Genomic DNA, 19,562 nt, shown 5'->3' with positions numbered 1-19,562 from the left:
GAGCGAGGCCCCTCTCGTAGATTTGATGATGATCGGGATGAAGCCGACTGCTAAACACAATCGAAATGATGAAAAGCGCAGATCTGAAATGTTACCGCTGATGTAAATGATTAGAAAATTTGCAGGAGCAAATGAACGTGGGCAAGAGATCAAATGAAAGGGATTAAACAAAGAAAGAGTTTGCTTTAAATGTGTGTGTGTGTGTGGGGGGGGGGGGGGGGGGGGGGGACATGTGCATGAAAAAAGGCAATAAAGAGAAAGAGAGAGGTGATGGCAGGATCTGTATGGGGCCTCTTGGTTTTTGGGCAGCAAAGGGGAGGCGTGCCAGGTAATGGTTTCCAGACACACACACACTTGCACACTAGTAAGACTACACTCTAATTTGATTTGGAAATCTGACGGGATAAGGGGCGTATATGTGGATGTGTGCGTATGTACCTGGGGCCATTTTTCCCTTCTCACTTCTTGCTTTTTCTGTGCATCTGTGTATCTGTATGATCTGCACGCCTGTGTGAAGAGGTTAAGAAGGCCAGCTGCAATATCAGTGAAAGTGCAAAGATATGAGATTGAGAATGAAAATAGTAAAAAGGAAAAACAGAGAAAAAGATGAAAAGAAGAGCAAAAAGGGAGACAGGAAGAGCTAATTAAACTGTGGAAGGATAGATGTGGAGGAGCGGGTGGGAGGCGAGAGGGCGAGATGACTTAACTGTTCAAAACGACTCCACCCTCAGTCGCCAACGCAAACGGCAATTTCCCATTGGGGTAAATCCCCCACCGTGCCCTGTCATAGCCCTCCTACTTCTGCAACTGGTGTATGCGTGTCTGTGTTTGCATGTGTGTGTGTGTGTCACCACTTTTCTCTGACATTCCTGTGCAGAGCAGGGAGACGGTGAGCTGAGCTGCAGAGAGGCTGAGCTGCAAACCCAATTCAGAAATCCATTTGAAAGCAACTAAGGATTTTCTTTGTTTTCCTGTCATTTTTCTTGCACAAGCCATTGTTTTCTTCCGATTCTTTCAGAGAATCTGCCTGCAAGTCAGCTGGGAAGAAGTCTTGCATTCTTAACACGGGATTCCTAGAAAAGCATCCTCTCGTTTCCTCCTCTTCCCTTTTTCTCTCCATCGCAAACCCCTGGAGATAGATTCCAAGTTTGCCAAGTTCCAGAGTTTGGGAATATTTTTGTGCTGCAGCCAGGAGCGGCTGAAACAACAGGGGGCACAGAGGAGAAAGCAGCACTTAAAGGGTGAGTTAACTTAAAAGATCAGGCTTTTTTGTGGAGTCCAGCTCTTGTTGGCATAATGAGGTTGGTTACTCTCATAAGAGGAATGCAATAATCCTTCTATTCCGAGCTAAAAAACTTTTGTCTAAGATGGCAAAATCCTGTTTGTGCAGTCTAGAAACTGATAGAGCTTATTGTTAATGGTGCACAAAAGTGGAGCGTTTTGCAAAATCTGTCACTCAGGAGTTTTAGTTGCATGTTCTGCTGATCCACGGCTGGGACTCGGGTGGGTGTGAAGCATCCACCGCACATTAGGCTTAGGAGATGATGAGACGACAGAGAGAAAAAGAATGACATTACTTAGGGGGCAGGTATATGCAAAACGAAAAGGCAGGGAGTAGCTGGGGAGTTTCATCCTCTTTCTGTTTTTAACATCAAATAGTGAGGACAGCTGCTGGGAAAGGAAGCGAGCGATGCACACACACATTATATTCCAGTGTCCCAGGCACAGGCTCGGATAAATGCGCGCAGATGTTGCATGCATGTATGCAAAGAAAGGATGTCAAGATAACTTATGGTCGCTTTATTCTCTCTCTCTCTCTCTCTCTCTCTCTTACGCACACACACTCACAAGAAAGAGATTTAAACAAACACATCTTTGTTTCATTGCACTCATCTGTTTAGTTTACTCCTGGCTCAGATCACAGTATAATCCCAGAGCTGTAATCAATACTCATACACACATACACACATAGACACACATAGAGACACACACACACACTGGCCATAGGAAAAAACACACACACACACACACATACAGTACTTGCTTTTTTTAGGAGAAATAAGTCAGTTCAGCAGATGCAGCATATGTACAGAGCATGGAGCAGATATACTCCAGCAACAACATAATAACAACATATCTTACTATTTTAATCAACTCTCATTTACTTATATCATGTTATAATCTTTGCTGTGCAGCTCTAACAGCTTTAAGTTTGATGCTGATGTTAGCTGTGAATGATGGTTTGCGTGTGCTTTGTTCACCTCCCCTCCTTCGCTGATTAATGTCACTTTTCTTCGTCCAAAACAACTCCCCATTTTCTTCCTATATCTATTTTTCCAACATGTTTATGCAGCACGTAGCGCCTTCCAAAGAAGTGTCTGCGTCATGCTGTTTGGTGAACAGACCTCGTAATGTGATGCTTTGACTCTGGCACGTTGGTTTTTGTGATGGCACAAAGATCAGGAGTGTTATTACTAATAATAATCCTGACAATGACTTCCAAAAGTATCCCTGAAGGCCATAAAAGTGCACCTGCTAGTGAATTGATGGAGCCATGATATCCGTGTGCTGTTATGTTGAAACATGTGAATAAAAAGGTCAGGTTTTAATCATTGTATCTGCAGCAGATGATAAACTACATGGACAAAAGTACAGGAGCTGCTATGCTGTCTAAACCCATGTCTGCTGCACAGTTTTTGTGCAAGAGGAGGTTTGGAACGGACTTTTACGCACTACGCGGCTCAGCACTCAGCAACCTCACTCTGCAACTAATTTGGAATCACAAAATAACCAAACATTTATATGTTTGGACTGTGGGAGGCGAGAACCCACGCTGGCACAGGGGAAGTATGCAAACCCCCCACACAAAGATCTCTGCTGCCCAGTGTACTCAAATCCAGGACCTTCTTCTTTTTCTGAGGCAACAGTGTTGCCAGTGCGCCTGCCAGATAAGACTTGCTTTAAAAAAAGCTAATGTATCCTATAAATATATCATGAAACTTGGGTAAAGTCCTTTTTCTTTGTGTTAAGAGTCAAATAGGTGATAATATGTATTACAGCAGTGTTTTCCACAGACATCGTTTTCCATTCATCATGTTATCATCGGTTTGTTTCTCTGCAGACCCTGGCTCCTGTAAAGATGGCTGACGTATTGCAGCCAGACTCCAACAGCCTGCAGATACCAAGTGAGATACACACTCAAACACTGACACGCACGCACACACACATCAACACTAGTTTGCTATTGCAGTCCTGTCCAAATAGACTTCTCCTTCTTTATCTGTTGGACCGTGGACATGCTGACCTTTCCATGTCCCTCTCCCACTTGGGTATACTACGCACTTCACATTCCAGTGGCATTCCCACGATTCCATTTCATTACGATTATCACTTTTTGATCTAGAGAGGTCAAGTGTGTTTACATTTGACCTAATCTTCTAACATCCACGGTGAAAAATGAGGTGTTTTCTGCAGTTACTCAGCAAATGCACTTTCAGCATGTTAGTATCAGTAGCTGAGGACAGTTCAGAACCACCTCCTTTCTTATGATAATAGTGTTCCCATAACTGCATATCTCCTTAAACAGACAGGATGACCTTTATGTTTGTTCTCAGGGAGTGCATGTGGTGCTTTTCCAATATTAAGACTTAAAGAAACTTTCATATTTGAGAGGGGATTCACCTTCACTTCCCTCATTAGCCACATCCCCTGTTAGCACCACTGCATATTCACACATTTCATCTCCTCCCTTGTCTTCCAGGTGAAAACGTATCCACTCCATCTTCGCCTGCCACAGCCAGAAATGACTGCAGCATCACTCCCCTCACACCCTCACCCTCACCGGTAGCTACTGCACGCACACACACACACACACACACACACACACACACACGGCCACTCACCACAGGCACTCCTACACACTCATTCCTCTCTTACTACTCATTTAACTTTATATAAAGTCCTTAAACGAGGCCTGCAATGCCACATCCACTTCTAACTGCTCTTAGTGGTTTACCATAACATTTATCTTACAGTATAAAACTTACGGAGAGACTGAAATTAGTGGCAAAGAAACACACCAACTTGGCGCCAATGTATGCAAGTAGAGGTCCATCAAAAATAGCTTCTGATTTCTAAGCCTGCTTATTAATTCTGTTCTGACTCTGTCCACTAATGTTAGCAATGTCAGTTTAAAAACACCACCAGGTTTACTGATAGAAACCGTATCCATTCTTACCTCTCTGTCTCTCATCGCTCTCTAAGAGGGTGGAGGTCAGGCCCCGGATGGCTTGTCCATTCTCCGTTGTCATAGCTATAGACTTTGGGACGACCTCCAGCGGCTACGCTTTCAGCTTCACACAGGACTCGGAAGCCATACACATGATGAAGTAAGAGCCTGTGTGTATTCTCATCAATTATATACTCTGTATTTTTATTTTGAAGTTTTGACAGTGGTTCTTCACTAAATGCAGGCGGTGGGAGGGTGGCGACCCTGGAGTGGCCAACCAGAAGAGCCCAACGTGTCTGCTGCTCACTCCAGATTTGCGGTTCCACAGTTTTGGGTTTGCCGCTCGAGACTTCTACCATGACTTGGATCCAGAAGAGGCCCGGCACTGGCTTTACTTTGACAAATTCAAAATGAGGATCCACAGCACAAGTGTAAGAAACAGATGTGAAAATAGGGACATCTCGTACCCGGTGTTAAAGGACATTATGGTGCACTGACATGTGCAAGAGTGGGAGATTTTTATATCACTGCCCACAGCTGAGAAGTAAAACTGTGGTTGAAAGTAACAAGCTTTAACTGGTGCTGCAGACTTCCTGGTGCGGCGTTTTGTTTTTTTCAGCAGTTGTGATTGTGTTTGCTGCAGGACCTCACTATGGAGACGGAACTGGAGGCGGTGAACGGTCAAAAGGTCAGGGCCATAGACGTGTTTGCTCATGCCCTTCGCTTCTTCAGGGAACACGCGCTGAAGGTACACCTCAGATCACTTCATTCACCACTGCAGTACACTGAATACTTTCTCATATTCTAGGATAGGACGTGAATGTGTATTTGGTGTACCTTTGTTTAGCACTTTTAAATGAAACCCCTTGGGAGATCACTTCACTCTGTGTGGTTCACTTCAGAGTACAAGAAGAAAATGATTTTTTTGTGGGGGGGTGGGGGCTCCTGTTTTAGGAGGTGAAAGACCAGTCTTCATCAGTGCTGGAGGGAGATGAGATCAGATGGGTGATTACTGTTCCTGCTGTGTGGAGACAACCTGCCAAACAGTTCATGAGAGAAGCAGCATACCTGGTATGAAAACACATTGTTGTTTTGTTGATTTTTAAAAATTATTTTTATTTTTTACAGTGTATCACGGTGTTGTGCACATGTGGATACACAGGGAATCACTGTGGAGTGTGTGTGTGTGTGTGTGTGTGTGTGTGTGTGTGAGAATCGGAAGAATAGGAAGAACAATGGGCCAGTGGAAAGAAAGATAGTGAATAAAGCATGAGATAAGGACTGATGTTCTCACAGAGGATTATTTACAATCTCTTTCACACACACACACACACACACACACACACACACACACACACACGCACATGCACACTGCTCTTTTCCTCTTTGCACATCTTCCCACCCATGCACACACCGTCCTCTATGAACTGTACATAGAAGATGTAGGAAGTGTACGTACAAGCCCAAGAATGCAAGAGGTCCTATCCCAGTATAAATCAATGGGAAAGGACCAGCCTGGGAAAGACTCAACAACCTTTTACTCTTAATGCCACCCTTTCTTTACTGACGCAATGTCACGGATTGCCAGGGCAAGCCGTGTGGAATGTAGAAAAGGACCCAAAGGGCAGCAGCTCTGGAGCAGGTGAGTGTTTATTAACAAAAGAAAATACAAACAGCAATGGCGTGGGTGAAGGTGAAACAGGAAAACCTAAACTGGGTAAAACTAACAAAAACAAACCAGAAACGAAGATGCAGAGGTCCGGGGAAATACATACGGAGAGACGCAGGGAGACCGAGGGGAAACAACACAGACGAACCAGCAATTACTAAGACAGAAAATACAACTTAAATATACTCAGAGAACACAGGGAGATTACACACAGGTGGGAGTGATAAACATGACGAGACTAGGGAGGCAAACTGAAAACACTCACATAAGACGCAGACCTTCACAATAAAACAGGAACTTGCACATGAAAGGACACAAACTAAGAAACGCGGACTGGATACCAGAACACACGGGCAGAACAGAGTAAACACTAACCAGAGGAAGAACAGAACCAAAATCGAAGAGAAAACACAAAACGCTGGGTCAAAAGGACCCAGGATCATGACACGCAACAAACACTGTGATTATTTATTTACTTTTATCTGCCATCTACCATTTAGTCACTTTAGTACAGACATGAATAGTCGAATCCATACACTTTTTGATATTAACACTGATACATACACACACACACACACACTTACCCTGAGCTGGCTCCTGGCTTGATTCTTGGGGCGTGTGCACTTCCTGCTGGTGATGATGTCATCATGGCTAAACAATGAGGGAGACCGGCGTACAAACACAGGAAGTTTAAACTAGACCCCCGCCCTGCACGCACACACACACATTGACACTCAACTTTACCCCCAATATATCATGAGTTATGCTTATACACCTCTCCTACTCTATTCAGCGTTTTATCCCAACTGTCAGTGAATTTGCTCCCATTGCTGTCATTCACCATGTGTGTTTGTTTCTATTTATTTGTATCCACAGTGTGTGTGTGTGTGTGTGTGTGTGTGTGTGTGTGTGTGTGTGTGTGTGTGTGTGTGTGTGTGTGTTAAATAACATTGACATTTGAGTTATAAATATATGAATGGCTCCTTTAATTATCTCTATTATTACAACATGCATTCATGCATTCACTTTATAATATTTCACTTTATAATATTTTTCTTTTTCTCCCTACATTAGCTATATTTTTAAAATTCATAATACATTCATGATTTCATATTCTAGTTTTCTTGATCAAAATATTAGGGAAATAGTGAATGAACTTGCTTTTAGCAGACAATACCTCCTCCAGAACCAGGCTCGGCAACGGGCAGCCATCTGCTGCGGCTGGTTGGGGGTGAGGGGAGGATGACAGGGTAGAAGACACTCTGTGGAAGACAGCCAGAGATTAATAATAGCTAAGGATTAAAATGCACAGTGGTGTGTAAACACATAGAGAGTGAAAAAAGGTGAGTGAAGAAAAAACATTCAGTGTATCACAGGAAGCTCCCAGCAACTTGCCAGACCTATTGCAGCAAAATTAAGGGAGGATTCAGGGTCACCTGATCCAGCCCTAACTATACGCTTTATCAAAAAGGAAAGTTTTAAGCCTAATCTTAAAACTGTCTCCCAAATCCAAGCTGGGAAGCTGAAAGCTGAAGACTATGCCTCCCATTCTACTCTAGGAACCACAAGCAGGCCAGAAGTCTGAAAGCAAAGTGCTATGTGCAAAACTAGGATCAAGAGATATGTTCATGGATGTAAATACAAGGTGCAAACCACTGGTTACACTAAAGAACTTAAAGGCCAAATTAAAATTTGCCAGAAATATTGTAAAAGAGGGGGATCCTTTGGACAATGAAACAAAGAAAGATGGGAAGAAAAACGTATGGAGACGTAAAAGAACAGCTCTTGATGTGAAGCATACCACATCATATAGTGGAGACAATGTTACAGGACGGGCATCTAATGCTGCCAGTGGAATCAGTCTTCAATGGTGTTGTGACTGCTAAAAGAAGTATCAGGGTGAATTCAGCCAAATGCTGTAAAACTACTCATACAACACTTCACAGTGCAAATGGATAATACCAGAGAAAGACCAAGTCAACCACCTGATCCTTAACCTACAGTTATTAAATCACTTACTAAAACAAAACTGAGGACGCAAAGATTCACAAACAAGCAACAGCTGAAGGTGGATTTTCATCCAGGTACTAAAAAGTGTTGCCTGTCAGTCAACAATATGGGTAAAGCTTCTGCTGTGTCCTTTATAGGCTGGTCTGGTGTCTCCTGACTGTCCTGAGCAGCTCCTCATTGCTCTTGAACCCGAGGCTGCATCCATTTATTGTCGGAAGCTCCGCCTCCACCAGGTGATTGACCTGAGCATGCAGCCAATCACAAACGGCCTGGAATTGGATGTCTCGCGGCCCTTTGATTCCAGCTTCAGACAAGGTAGAGAACAGAGAGCATGTGTGCATGTAATTTCTGTTGAGCAGGGGTCTTGTTGTTGACTTTGCCATTAGCATGAGCGTGAAACCGCACTGTGTTCCTGGAAATGCTGCTTTTTGATTTCACTTGGGGGTTGTGGGGTCTTTTTTTCAAAGGCTAAATGCGCCTCTGTCAAAGACAAAGAAAGAGAGCGCACTAAGCACAGCGATCTGAATACAGATACTACTCATGGCTCAGATGACTTTGCAGTTGTGTGTGCGATGAAGTGTTTGGATAGACCATAGGGTCTGATCGGAAACAGACCACAGAAATCCCATGAAGAGGATGCAAGGAACTATTTAACACATCAGCTCTTTAATTAACTTTACGCAGTGCCAGAAAAGCTTTTCCTTAGAAGTGTTTAGTGTTTAGTTAAGTTTGTGGCAGTAGATCACAAGCACTTAACATTTCATAAGAAATCACATGAAACTCTTAAAAAGGAACAAGCTGGAATTTCTACTCCATTTTACACTTTTTAAATGAAAATAGAACTCAAATAGTACTTAAAGGCTGCTACAGTTAGTGCCAACTGACAAAAAAACAGGAGCTTTATATTGTAAGATATTGTTAAGGCCCTACAATAATACAGAGAATAAATCAGATGACTCCCTATGAGCAGGCTCTTGGCAAAAGTGGGAAGGAAAAACTCCCTTTTAACAGGAAGAAACTGAGGGCAGAACCAGGTTCAAGAAGAAGTAGCCATCTGCAATGGCTGGTTGGGGCTGAGGGAAGGAAAAATGTCAGAACAGTGATGCTGTAACAATATAAGTGAAGCATGTAACTGGTTTATTGAATGTCAGTAACAGGAGTGTGCAGTGTGTCCATGTTAAAAATAACAATTTTAAAATACACAAGGAAGAAATACTTAAGATTAGTGTTTTTAACGGACAGGATTCACCAAGTGCTTTGTAGAATATAATCTAAGCTAATAGAAAAAGCAGGTAAATGACACAAAATACAAAAGAACATTTGAAAAACAAATTTAAAAAAGACAAAAAATAATATATAACAAAATTGTAATTATTTAAACATGGCTAAGAGCAGCGCAAAGCCTCAAAGGCTCTATCATTGCATGTCCTTAGATCATAACATGGCGCAAACAGTCATTTCAGATTGTTTGACCTGAATGAGCTGGCTGAACACTAAAGTTAAAGAAGCACGACGACATGCAAGGTAGCGTGACCTTACAATGATCTGTAAGCAAGGGAGAGGATTTTTAACTGGATCATAGATGTTAAAAGAGGCCAGTGAAGAGACATTATAGTGGGGTGATACTGTTAAACATTTACTAAATTAAAAACCAGAAAATTACACGTCAATACAGGGAGCGGTGAAATATTTCCCTGGTGGAAACATTTGTTTAACATGGACAGGGGTTGATCAAGGATAACCTCTAAATTACACATACTGACATTAACAGCAAAGGCCAACAGTCCAGATTATTCTTGATGACGAGGACAACAACCAGAACCAAAATCAGCATCAAGCTGCAGAGTTTTACCATTTTTACTAATCCCTGCTAGCATTTTTGGCATTAGCATTGATAACCTTACAGACCTCATGTGGTTTGAGAAATAAAGCTGGCTATCATCAGCAAATAAGTAACAAATGAGCTTGTTTTAAAACTTTCTATAATCTGTCCCAGAGATGTGAGACAAATGAATAACAGGGGCCCAAGAACCAAGCTTGGTGGGACTCAAAGACACAAAGCCTTGAACAAAGACAGCAAGGTTTCTTGGTATAAGAGATCATTTGAACCATTTTAGGGCTGCATCTGAGTCATGTATGGATGGCCATCAATGTCAAAGGCATCACTGAGGCCTGTGGCTTAGTAAGCATGGGTTCATTAGAAGAAAAAGGTCACTCTCCATCGAACATACCATATAATTAATGATCTCATTTAACTCTTAGTAAGTAAGTCCTATTAACTGAATATGTTAAGTCACTAATAATTACTTTGATTTGTCTAAGTGATGTACTACATTTGGAATTTAATTAAAAGATTAAAAGATGAAAAAACGTCACCAGCTTAAACAAATTAAGGAAATCTGGTTCCTTTTTTTGGTTCTACCAATTTTGGGGGTTTGTAGTGTAGTTGCCAATAGATACACTAAGTAGATCAATACTTAGTCATGTTTTATTCATGAAAATCCAAAGCTATGACCCAAAAGTTTGCCAAATGAAATGAAAATAAATTCAGGCAACATTTCTCGGTGAGTGTATGCCTACAAATTACTTCATTCACATGACACATAGTAATGTGAGCCGCTGTTGCTATAGAAATCTGGATCAGAGCGCAGCTTTAAAAGAAAATTCAAATATGGGGATTTACAGTCGGGAAAGTACCTCCAGAACCAGTACACAAGTGAGAACTTTAACAAAAAGCCAAAATGCAACAAAAAACTTCCAAAACAGAAGAGCGTGTCCTTCGTGCCCACATGAAGGAAATACCACGAAGATGTAGCAATGAAGAAAAGTCATTTCAAGCTGGGGAGAAAGAAGAGTGATGCATAATTCAGTGGGCGCATATGCTGACCAAAATCCCCTGCAAAGGCCCACTTATACATATGCAGTCAGTGACACACACACACACATTCACACACACTAAACACAGGATATTGTAATTGGAACAAGGTGCAGCGAGACTATGATCTCACCCCCTCCTGGCCTGTCAGTCTCCCCCTCCTTCACTCACTTTCATTTTTCCCTTTATTCTCCCAGACTTTCTCTACCTCTTTCGCTTTTTCGCTCGCTTTCCGAGGACTCGAGCAAACAGACGTATTTACACACACACACTTGGTCTCCCGGTCGTGTTTTTTTACTATCTTTAGCGCGTCTTCCACCTCATTTCATCTCCAAAGATAGCATCGGGGAGTCGTTAACGCACACACATTTTCTTTTTCTGCTGTTTTATGTAAATGGTTTCCAGACTTGCGTTCCATCCGTCACCCCTGTAAAACATACACGCAGGCACCGGCGAAATCAAGGCCTGTGTGATTGTGCTTTTCTTCGTTCAGCTTATTTACTATGTGCGACCACACACAAACACACACACACAGAGGTACATACATTACCTTCTGTGTCATCCAAGGTCCTTAAACAACAGTATGTGTATATTTGCTTTCGACACAGTGTTGCCCAATAAGTCTCCAACCTTTGTTCTTATTCCCCCACAAACCCCCGTCCATTACTCTAATTATTGTGGTGTGTGGTGTTCATGCGGTTTGAGAAAACCATGTAAAAACCACTTTCACCAGCACTAACCTCCATCAAAAGCCGTGCTCGCTGCCTATGACACACATGTTTACGCTTGCCTTTCATCAGGCTCACAGTTTACCAAATGACTAGTGCTATATATATATTTTTTACATTTTAACTTTCTCATCTAGTTTTCCATTAATTTGTAACTATTTGGTTCTCAGAACCATTATGTCTCCTTTCATGTGTTCACCTTGACGTGTGCAGGCATATATAGTGTATCTGCTCTGTCAAACAGCCTGTCAGGTATGCTGTATTTTTGCCAGCTGCATGTGAGCCTGCTGTGTTTTTGTTGGCCTCCCCCATCCGTCCACTTAGCCCGCCACTCTCACAGTTTACACGTGGAGAACAAACAGAATGTTGAAATTCGAGCGCATTCTTCATTTCCAACAAATTGCTCCTGTCACATAAAAATATTATGACCGCACGGTTTTCTTGTTTAACTTGGATCGGATGATTTATGCTTCGTCCTGCACAAATGCCATAAACTCTCATATGTAGCATAAATTACAAACATTTATCTCTCCGGTTGAAGTTGAGGAAGATTGTGCTTTGGCTCGAACCTCTTTGCATTGAGGAGTAGTAGTCAGAAGCAAACTTAAGTGTCTGACCGTGCACCAAGTGTGTTTATACAGAGAGATAAAGACTGTTTGAATCCAGGCGAGGCGGTGCATGGTGGTGAACGGTGGTGATGACTCTATGGGCTCGCAGCTGGAGAGAGTCCAGAGAAATTCCTTCTTTTTTTTAAGTGCATTAATCTTGCAATTAGTTATTTGGTCACTTGGAGGCAAACAGTTATATTTATCATAAGTTCTTTATTCCAGATCATATAAATGACGGTCAAATTACTGGACTGCAGGGCTAATGGAGAATTCAGGAGGCAGACCTACTAACAGACACCAGATTTGTCAGCTGCACATCCATGATCCAAATCTCTTTTTTAACCACATCTACTGGATTAAGATCTGGTGACTGTGGAGGCCGTTGAGTGCCTCCTATATGGCACAAGATGAGATGCATACTGTTTCTGTGCACAGCTGGGATTCTAGTGTGTTCATGGTCTGCTCTTCTACTGCTGGGTCACATATTTAGGTTAGCAGATGGGTGGAGGGCTTAATTATCAGTTTAGGCTAACAAGCCTGGTTAGTACGCTGTATCCACGAAATGTGAAAATGTACAGATGGAGATACTTGCTAATTAGTGCTCAGTAACACACTAAGAAAAAGCTGGGATTTCATCAACCAAGCTCAAGTGCAAAAGTCATGGGTGATCAATGCCACACAGCAGGCCATTAATTTTGTTAGATATTTCATTTATATTAAAATGGTCCAAAAAGCCATAAATTAGCAAAGATCGGGGGCAGCTGCTCATCATTCAGAGTGGCTAAAGTGCTAAATTAACCATAAAGACCAAAACTGGTTTTTGTACCAGCCTATAAATATGTTCATGTTACTGATTTTAACCTGATCAAGCGCCTCCAAAGGTGTAATGGATAACACTTGGCAGGTGAAAGGTCTCTGGCTTGATTCCAGCTGGTAACACAAACTCCCCTTGGGGTTGCATCTGCAGGGCATCCTGTGAAAAAACTGCCAAATCAAACATGCAGAGCTACCTGCTGTGGAAACAGCTGATAACAGTGTTTGACAGAGAAGATGATGAACTGTTTTCGAGAATTCCCCTTTGATTCCATGTTTTTCTCCCAAAATTAGTAATCAGAAGCATCACTTTCACCTCAATGCTCAACTTTTTTTTTTTTTCGACTCACAGAAAGACAGAAGAGGTTCCGGCTCGTGCCTCTGAATAGCAAAGAAACAGTAGATAAATAAATAAATCATTCTGTGCGTGTGTTCTGTTACAGCAAGGGAGCAGCTGAGGCGATCTAGACACAGCAGGACCTTCCTGGTGGAGAGTGGAACTGGAGAGCTGTGGTCAGAGCTGCAGACTGGTAAGGCCATCTGTGCGTATGTGAGCCTAAGAGACAGGCAGACCCCACATGTGGGAGATATGGATGACTTTGACCTTTAACCCCAGCCTGCAGACTCTGAGGAACAAACCCGCCCACTTTAATAGAGGACAAACCCCAAACCTGATGTTTGCAGGTTCTATTTGAACTGATTTAAATAATCTAATTATGGCTTCCTGATGTGTTTTAATAATAAGATCTTTTTTTTTGTTTGTTTTACTGTAAATATGTATGATGGAAAATTAACAATTACTTTGCATACTTTGCATTTTCCTGGGTTATGAAATGAAAGTTGTTCACTCTGTTGTTGAGGCATGACTGCATTTTGTGGAGCCACGTGCGCCTGCTGACCCTTAGTGCGCTCATCCCTGTCAACACACACACACACACACACACACAGGAAGGACCCAGCCCATGGGACTCTCTGCACGGCAGATACAAGAAGAAGAGACTCTCTTATCTTCCTGCCTTGCAAACATCCTTTGATTCCTCCTCTTGTCTTATATTTTTATTTCTGTTCATTTCCACCACACGCCTTCTTTTCTCTTCCTCACTCGCTTCTACACGTCTCATGAGCTCTCGTGTTTAGGGTGCAGTCGTCAGGGTAGCTACACGAAAACTAACCCTTATCACCGGACATATCACAAACATACACTCTAGCAGGGGAAGAGCAGCAACCACAGATGCCTCAAGGTTGTTTACATTCAAAACACTGCGTGTTCAAGAGTTTCTGGGGAAGCTGCAGACAAACCAAATATACACACACGCATTTTTGCATCGTCCACAAAAATGAAGACACGTTATCTTCCACGATTTCCTCCTACAAGCTTGATGTGCTTGATATGTGTTTTTTTCTTTAAAAAATCTGAAATATGAGGTATGAAAAAGCAAAAAATGTTCTTAGGATGCAAACAAAACAACAGCATGTGTTCATCCGTGCCCTCTCTGTTCAGGTGATAGATATGTGGTTGCAGACTGCGGAGGAGGAACAGTTGACCTGACAGTCCATCAGATTGAGCAGCCACAGGGAACTCTTAAAGAGCTCTACAAGGCCTCAGGTACATCCTTTTACAAAGGACAAAAAAAGCAAACACATTTCCTACAGTTTCTATAGCTGCGGTGTTTCCGCCAGGCGGTCCCTACGGCGCCGTCGGAGTCGACCTGGCCTTCGAAGCCATGCTGTGCCAGATCTTTGGCGAGGACTTCATCCAGAGCTTTAAAGCCAAGCGGCCAGCGGCCTGGGTGGACCTCATGATCGCGTTTGAGGCGAGGAAACGCACAGCGTCTCCGGGCAGGACCAACGCCCTCAACATCTCCCTGCCTTTCTCTTTCATCGACTACTACAAGAGGCACAGAGGGCAGAGTGTGGAGGCTGCCCTGAGAAGGAGCAAGTGAGTGTGGGCTGAGAGGTGCGATGAGTGAACAACGAGCGTACGTGCAACTTTAGATGACAGAGTGATTTTTTACTTCCTTCTGTGTGTGCAGTATGAATATAGTGAAGTGGTCCTCCCAGGGGATGCTGCGGCTGACACAGGAAGCCATGAATGAGCTCTTCCAGCCCACCATCAGCAAGATTGTGAAGCACATTGGTAAGAAAGACAAATGTCCAGAGAAGGGGGCTGCTGCGCACATGCTATACACAAAAATGTACTGATTGACATAAAAGACCCGGGCACTTAAAAACTTCCTTTTCCTTCCACTCCCCACTTATGTTTTGTGTACTTTCACATAACTCTTCTGTTTAACTTTGCAGTAAATCTACTAGGAGAAACCTGAAAAACAACCCCAGGAGAAAGCCAGTGCAAAGGCTTTCCGAGATAAAACTAGTATTCAAGCTCAACGAACGCCGTGCTCGGGCGTCAAGATGAACCTGTGCAGAATAGGCCCTTGAAATTATCGACATTTTTAAGGGTTTTTTGGAACCAGAAGTGACCGTGTTTCAACAACAGGGTAGAGTTGCTTGTTAGCAGTGGCAAAATTCAAGTGCACACATTGAAAACATAAAAAATAGACGCAGCTACCATGAAGTCACCCATTAATCCCATTTTGAAGCCTGGAGCGAGATGAATTTCTGCCATCTTTGTGTTGAAACTGGATGTGAGAGAGGGCGTGTCTGAGCGTAAAACTGCTTGCAAATAGCCTAACCTGGATGATCCTCATTTCTGAAATCAAACGACATTAATATCTTATTCGAAACAAGTGACAAACGCATGTGGGAAGTGTTTATCTGTGTCAAATCAGAGAGCTTTTTCCGCGTAGACAGGAAGTCTTTTTGTAATCACAGCTATCGCCATCTGGTGGCCGTTGAAAGGAATGTAGGTTTCACGCGCTGATGCTTTGGCTTCGCAGAAGCTACGTCCATCAATTTATTGTCTGTGAGTGCGCATAACGGGTTAATCATGCGCAATAGATTTCAGCTAATTAGTGCTAGGTAACTGACTAACGAAATAATAGAATTTAACTCATCAAAACTAAATCACCACCTTTTGAAAAAAACAAAAAAACAAATTTAAACAGAATCCTAGCAGCTCTATTAGGGGCCCAGTAATGAAATGCAGTTGTCATGCAGAAGGAAATTAGCTGCACTATTTTTATACCAAGTTGTGACCATGTATTTTCCATCATTCGTAAAGCCTGGTTAGGTTATAGTCTTTTTTAGGACCAATATTTGGTGACTTTTTAATGCAGATTTTTCCAAAACACAAAACAAAAACATAACAAAAAAAACGGATTACATGGACTAAAGATGGGACATGAGTTTGCTTAGATTCTTGCACACTGCTTGAACTCCTGACCTTACTAGATTATCGACTGCCAAAAGCATGAAGTGTGCTTATTCAGATGTAAAAGGACAAAAGCTGCTACAGCTACAAATTACAGCTCAAATCAATCAAAACATAATGGCTTTCCTTGAGACCCTTTTCAAGATGGTTGTGATTTCATTTTTATGTTTTCCAACCTTTTCAAAAGAGAACAAAACCAGAAAAATGCAGTCTGTTTCAAATCAAGCACATGCCAGTGGTACATTCAAAACCATGGAATGGTTTCCCAGTATGAATATTTGGTGGTCATTAAAAGAAAACTGGGAGTCAACAAAGGGTTTGACATGAAGAAACACCGGGGACAGCTGCTGGAAAAGGCAGAAATTCTCTCAATGGAAAGACAAATTACTTAAGAAGCTTTATATCTTCTTTCGTCACAGAGGAGCTGATGACAAAACCAGAAGTGCGTGGTGTGCGTTTCCTCTTCCTAGTTGGTGGTTTTGCAGAATCCCCTATGTTGCAAAAAGCCGTCCAGAAGGCACTGGGGAGGACGTGCCGCATCATCATTCCTCACGACGTTGGTCTTACGATACTGAAGGGCGCTGTGCTCTTCGGGTTGGATCCCACCGTGGTGAGAGTTCGGGAATACCGGAAAGTATCGGAGTAGTAATGTGACACATTATCTTACGATCGTTCTCTCTCGCTCTCTGTCACAGGTCCGAGTGCGTCGTTGCCCTTTGACCTATGGTGTTGGTGTCCTGAACAGGTTTGTGGAGGGACGCCACCCACGGGATAAACTCCTCATCAAAGACGGTCGTGAGTGGTGCACGGACATCCTCGATCGCTTCGTCTCCGTCGACCAGTCGGTGGCCCTGGGCGAGGTTGTGAGGCGAAGCTACACGCCTGCTCGTCTGGGCCAACGGAAGATCATCATCAACATCTACTGCACCGCCACCGATGACGTCACATACATCTGTGACCCTGGAGTCAGGAAGTGTGGCACAATAACCTTAGACCTGCCCGAACCGTTACCGCCACCGGGTGCGGTGGGAGGAGCAGGAGCAGGAACCCCAGAGAGAAGGGAAATCAGAGCGACCATGCAGTTTGGCGACACGGAGATTAAAGTCACGGCCGTTGATGTCATGTCTAACCGCTCCGTCCGGGCTTCCATAGACTTCCTGTCTAACTGAGGAGGAGCAGGAAGTGGAGCCGTGGATGCAAAAACACACATTAGCTGATTGGAGGGATGATAATTTTAGAAAAAGCGGTACTTTGGGAGTGGGCGACATGTTTTGTTGGAAAAACACTGCATTCTTAGGAGCAACTTAGGATGCAAGAAGATCAAGAGAGAATCCACGCTTCACAAACACCAAAGTCCTTCAATCTCTTTGAAGTTGAAGAGGGACAAAGTCCGCCATGTCTCGCCTTATAATGTCGTCAGCAGCATTTCCCGCCAACAGTCAGAGAAACACTTTGTGAAAACGAATGAAAGCTGAGCGAGACACAAACTGACTTTACTATCTCAGTGACTCTAACGAAATACAATATGCTACCTAATGAGTGAAACTCGCTCATGTTGATCGTTAAATATACAGACTTTTACCTTTGGGCCTCGTGTAATAAACAATGCCTTATTTAAACCAACGCAACGCTGCAGATAAAACGTCACCGACTGGACCGCAGCCTTGTTTCTCTAATGTGAAAGCACTCCCCCTAGCGGTGCAGAGACTGACCTACAACACTGCCTTGGAATCCGTCAAAACACATACTATAAGAAAAGAACTGTGGCTTTATAACATTTAAAATGTTTCAAACCACTTTGAACAGAAGTTGTGCTATTTGAAGACGAAGCTCATAAACCTATCGTGACCTCTAAAAGTTGTGAGCTTTTATTTTGAGAGGAAACTATTAATTTAAATCCAATGCTTAATTCATAATTCATCAGGAAACATTTGGCTCATCAGCTGATAAACGCCCCACTATGTCCACCAGCTAGTCGCTAACATGTCCTGTTTTAACATATGGACTTTCTCATCCAGTACACAGCAGGAAATAGCCCTCTACAGATGCATCGTTACTACTGGAAACACTAGATGAAGCACCACATGCACATAAGAACTCACTCACTACCTGCAGATGGATGCAGCTTTATGTCTTTAAACTGAAATCTATTGTGAAGTTCCTTAACCCTGCGTTCCTGCCATTTCATTAGGTACACTTAGGCACGCAGACATGGTCATGATGACCTGCTGAAGTTCAAACCGAGCAACAGAATGGGAGCGAATGGCAACTTAAGTGACCTTGAATGGAGAATGATTGTTGGTGCCAGAGGTGCTGGTCTATTTCAGAAACTGCTTATCTACTGGGATTGTCACACACAACCATCTCTAGGGTTTATAGATAAAGATCTGAAAACTAGATAACATCCAGCGAGCAGCAATTCACACGGGCTCACCAAAACCTGACAAGACTGGAAAAATGTTGCATGCTTTGATCATTCTTAATTGTGCTGCAAGGTTTCAATGATAGCGTCAGAATTTGGCGTCCAAGCAGATAAGGCACGATGTCACAAACTCAAATCACCACACTTCTCAGTGCAGTCGAGCGCCTTTGGGATGTGGTGGAATGGGAGATTTGCAACAACAAATCTGTTGTAACTGTGTGATGCTGTCACGTCAGCATAAACCAAAATGTCAGAGGAATGTTTCCAGCATCTTGTTGAATCTGTGCCACGAAGAACGAAGGTCAAAGGGGGTCCAACCCGGTACTAGCATTGGTTACTAATGAAGCAGTGAGTGTGTCGTTTTGTACAACATATATGAGAAAATGCTAACCTGATCTATGCACTTAGTTACAACTTATGTCTAATAAGCTTCAGACCTAAGTCAAAGGTCTTAATCAGCACATGTGTATGTTGTAAATGATGGTCCCCACTGTGGAGGAAAGAGATGATAAAGCTGTGGAAAGCCTAACTGGCAACTACAGAGTTGTTACAAAATATGACTTTGCCAAGTACTTGACATCATAGTTGCGACATCCATCTTTTATAAATACTGTGTAATTGTTACTTTATAGATCTAATAATTCTCGAGATTTGATCAGTGGAGCCTTGTACTGAGTACCTGTACAAAGAAAATCAGGTATATGTGTGGAGCTAAGGTCACGCAGACCTCATGTTTAAACCAGTAACTGTCTTCTTGTGTATTTGTGTAATAACCCTAACACGAATAAATATAATTCCGACCGCATCTTTTATATGTTGTCTAAACTGGGATGCATTTGTATCCACGTCGCTGTTGAACACAACACAGAACTTCACTT

The 19,562-nt window shown here is 42.7% G+C and overlaps 1 protein-coding gene across 1 annotated transcript; it reads left to right on the top strand.

Moving 5' to 3' along the window:
* The first annotated feature begins 704 nt into the window (after window positions 1-704).
* Window positions 705-19,489, top strand: LOC146580477 (heat shock 70 kDa protein 12B-like). The gene is made up of 14 exons (XM_085267244.1): window positions 705-1,241; window positions 3,122-3,185; window positions 3,761-3,843; window positions 4,264-4,388; window positions 4,473-4,659; window positions 4,872-4,976; window positions 5,183-5,299; window positions 8,045-8,222; window positions 13,375-13,461; window positions 14,433-14,537; window positions 14,612-14,870; window positions 14,965-15,068; window positions 16,682-16,872; window positions 16,958-19,489. The coding sequence occupies exons 2-14, from the start codon at window positions 3,140-3,142 to the stop codon at window positions 17,429-17,431; spliced, it is 2,061 nt and encodes a 686-aa protein (XP_085123370.1). The 5' UTR covers window positions 705-1,241; window positions 3,122-3,139; the 3' UTR covers window positions 17,432-19,489.
* The last annotated feature ends 73 nt before the right edge of the window (window positions 19,490-19,562 follow it).

Source organism: Mchenga conophoros, linkage group LG3 (genome assembly GCF_057382185.1).
Source record: "Mchenga conophoros isolate Kocher_MC1m ecotype Shallow Benthic linkage group LG3, M_conophoros_male_GT1.1, whole genome shotgun sequence".
Taxonomy (NCBI): Eukaryota; Metazoa; Chordata; class Actinopteri; order Cichliformes; family Cichlidae; genus Mchenga; species Mchenga conophoros.
This window is presented reverse-complemented; position numbering and strand designations above follow the sequence as displayed.